The 2184-nt window shown below is 31.0% G+C and overlaps 1 protein-coding gene across 1 annotated transcript in view; it reads left to right on the plus strand.

Annotated features, from left to right (window-relative positions):
* Window positions 1-685, plus strand: part of LOC108965298 (protein rigor mortis) — a 13905-nt gene extending 13220 nt beyond the window's left edge. Inside the window, exon 10 of the mRNA XM_018927614.1 lies at window positions 463-685. Within this exon, the coding sequence (XP_018783159.1) occupies window positions 463-595 (133 nt within the window). The 3' untranslated portion in view covers window positions 596-685. The remainder of the gene's footprint in view (window positions 1-462) is intronic.
* Window positions 686-2184: the final 1499 nt, after the last annotated feature.

Genomic DNA, 2184 nt, shown 5'->3' on the forward strand with positions numbered 1-2184 from the left:
AAAATCTGAAAAGTAAATGTCAAATAAAAACTATTAAATTTAAATTGAAAAAATCAAGAGAAGAACCTAATAATAGGTTAAAAATTATTTTTACTTAAAAAAAATAAAAAAAGTATTAACTAGTACTTGGAAATAGATTATCCTAAAAATGCATATTTTAACATAAAAAGTTCAGAWAAAATTGTATATTGAAATATTTTAACTTGAAACAAAGAAAGAATTTTAAAAAATAATAAAATAAAATTGAAATTTTGCGAAAACAAATTTATAAAAATTATATACTAATTACTAAATAAATTAAATATTTTTAACTGATAAAATGAATAAAAAATTTTAAATGATAAAATTAAAAGTAAAACATTTATTGTTTTTAACAGATACTTATACTCGCTTCAGATTTCACGCTCATTTAATTACATTATTTGTTTAASTAAATATTTATTTCTTGTATATCCTTTCCAGTTCCGTACTCAGTGGACAGTTTAATCGTGCCCATGACATCCTATCTAGGGTGCGTAATATTCATCCGGAAATCGAACGGGTCCTGGAAAAATTGARCAGAAAGCAACTAGAGCAGAATAAACAGGCTCAGTAAGCACTTTGTTATTTACAAAAACAATACATACATATGAAAAACCATATTTAAAACGTGCCAACGCACACATTTCTCAATAATAGTTATATATTTACATATACATATACATACATACACATACATATGTTGAAGTATAGTAGTGTTTAAGAATTGCTTGAATGGCATTGTTATTGTTTACTCTACTTTTACGTTAATGTAACGGTTAAATCTCTAATTTTCATAATTTTTRTACAAATGAATTTCTAAGTAACTGTTTTTGAAAACCATGAGGTAATAAAGAAATGAACTCAAAAATGAACTGAAAAAAGTGTTTTGTTAAAAATGGTAATTAACGGTAAAGTAAGTTCTTAGTTCCGTATGAATGCCTTCCTAGAATATTTGCTTAAGTAGTTAAGAATTTCATCGTTCATTTTGTCTTTTCAACCGCCAACAGTGAAGTTGTTCTTCAATTGCTGTTTGCCAAATAATTTTAAGACATACTACTGTATGAGTAATCCGAATAAAAATCCGGTAAATTCGTATAAAAAATATGTGGTCATTTGTARACTTTCCATACCCTAGTTTGACAACTTGATAATTAGCCCCTTTTTCCTAGTCGGACAAAAGACAAGGTTAGTGGGTCCAATTGTATATTTTTTCAACAATTTTCACGTATCCATTCTGCAGGTTGGAAGGGACACAACCATTTCATGATAGCAACTTTTAAGCAATCCACTACCTTTCAATAGCTGTTTGTCAGAAAATGAATTGATTGGTGACGTCATACACGGATAAAACAGAAAAATKTATTTACATTATATGAAATTTATAAAGCTCGTTTTGTTGACRTTGAAGGTTTTAATCTTATTTCTCTCGTTCCTGAACGGGAGATCCGTTTCTATAAAAAAAAAACACACCGAATCTTCAAATTTAGTGGGGAATATTTATTATCATTCGAAAGAACATTCTTTGGCATTTATTTTTTGAAKATTATCTCTTTCAAATGTTGCCCACGGCTACGTCTCAGATGATCCATCCGTTGAGTCCAATTTTCGATGACTCTTTCGAGCATTTTGAATTTTTCAAGAGCCCATAGGGCGAAGCGATGTCGCTTGGAAAGGACGAGGGCTTTCAATTTAAKATCTCGACGTAAAATGTGCCAAGTCGATTTATACATTAGTCCGTGTTGCTGCGAAAGWATCCGAATCGACTCTMCACGGTGTTCGTATACACTCTCAGCTACGKCTKMTATATTTTYTTCACAGCGTGCTGGACGTGATCTATTCGGTCGAATATTATACTATAATGAATGCTGGGCCTCAAGATGGCTGATGGTGTTGCGAATAGTAGGCCATAAATTAAGTGAAGCGCGCGAAACACATTCTTTACAGAACGTGAAGTGGAGCGATTTGTAAACGTTGTTCAGGCTTAAGTCTTTCCTTTGAAATGCAAAATAGCATGATAGCTTGACACGTATCACGCGTGATCTGTCATAAAAAAAAAAACTATTGAAAAAAAAAAACTTTACTTGGATCACCAGTTATAAAATTGTAAGCTGTTACTAGGAGATTCGTAACATTCTTCTTCTTTTCGGGCACTACAACCGTGCG

The sequence above is a fragment of the Bactrocera latifrons genome, unplaced genomic scaffold (assembly GCF_001853355.1).
Source record: "Bactrocera latifrons isolate USDA-ARS-PBARC rearing strain unplaced genomic scaffold, ASM185335v1 scaffold_138, whole genome shotgun sequence".
NCBI lineage: Eukaryota > Metazoa > Arthropoda > Insecta > Diptera > Tephritidae > Bactrocera > Bactrocera latifrons.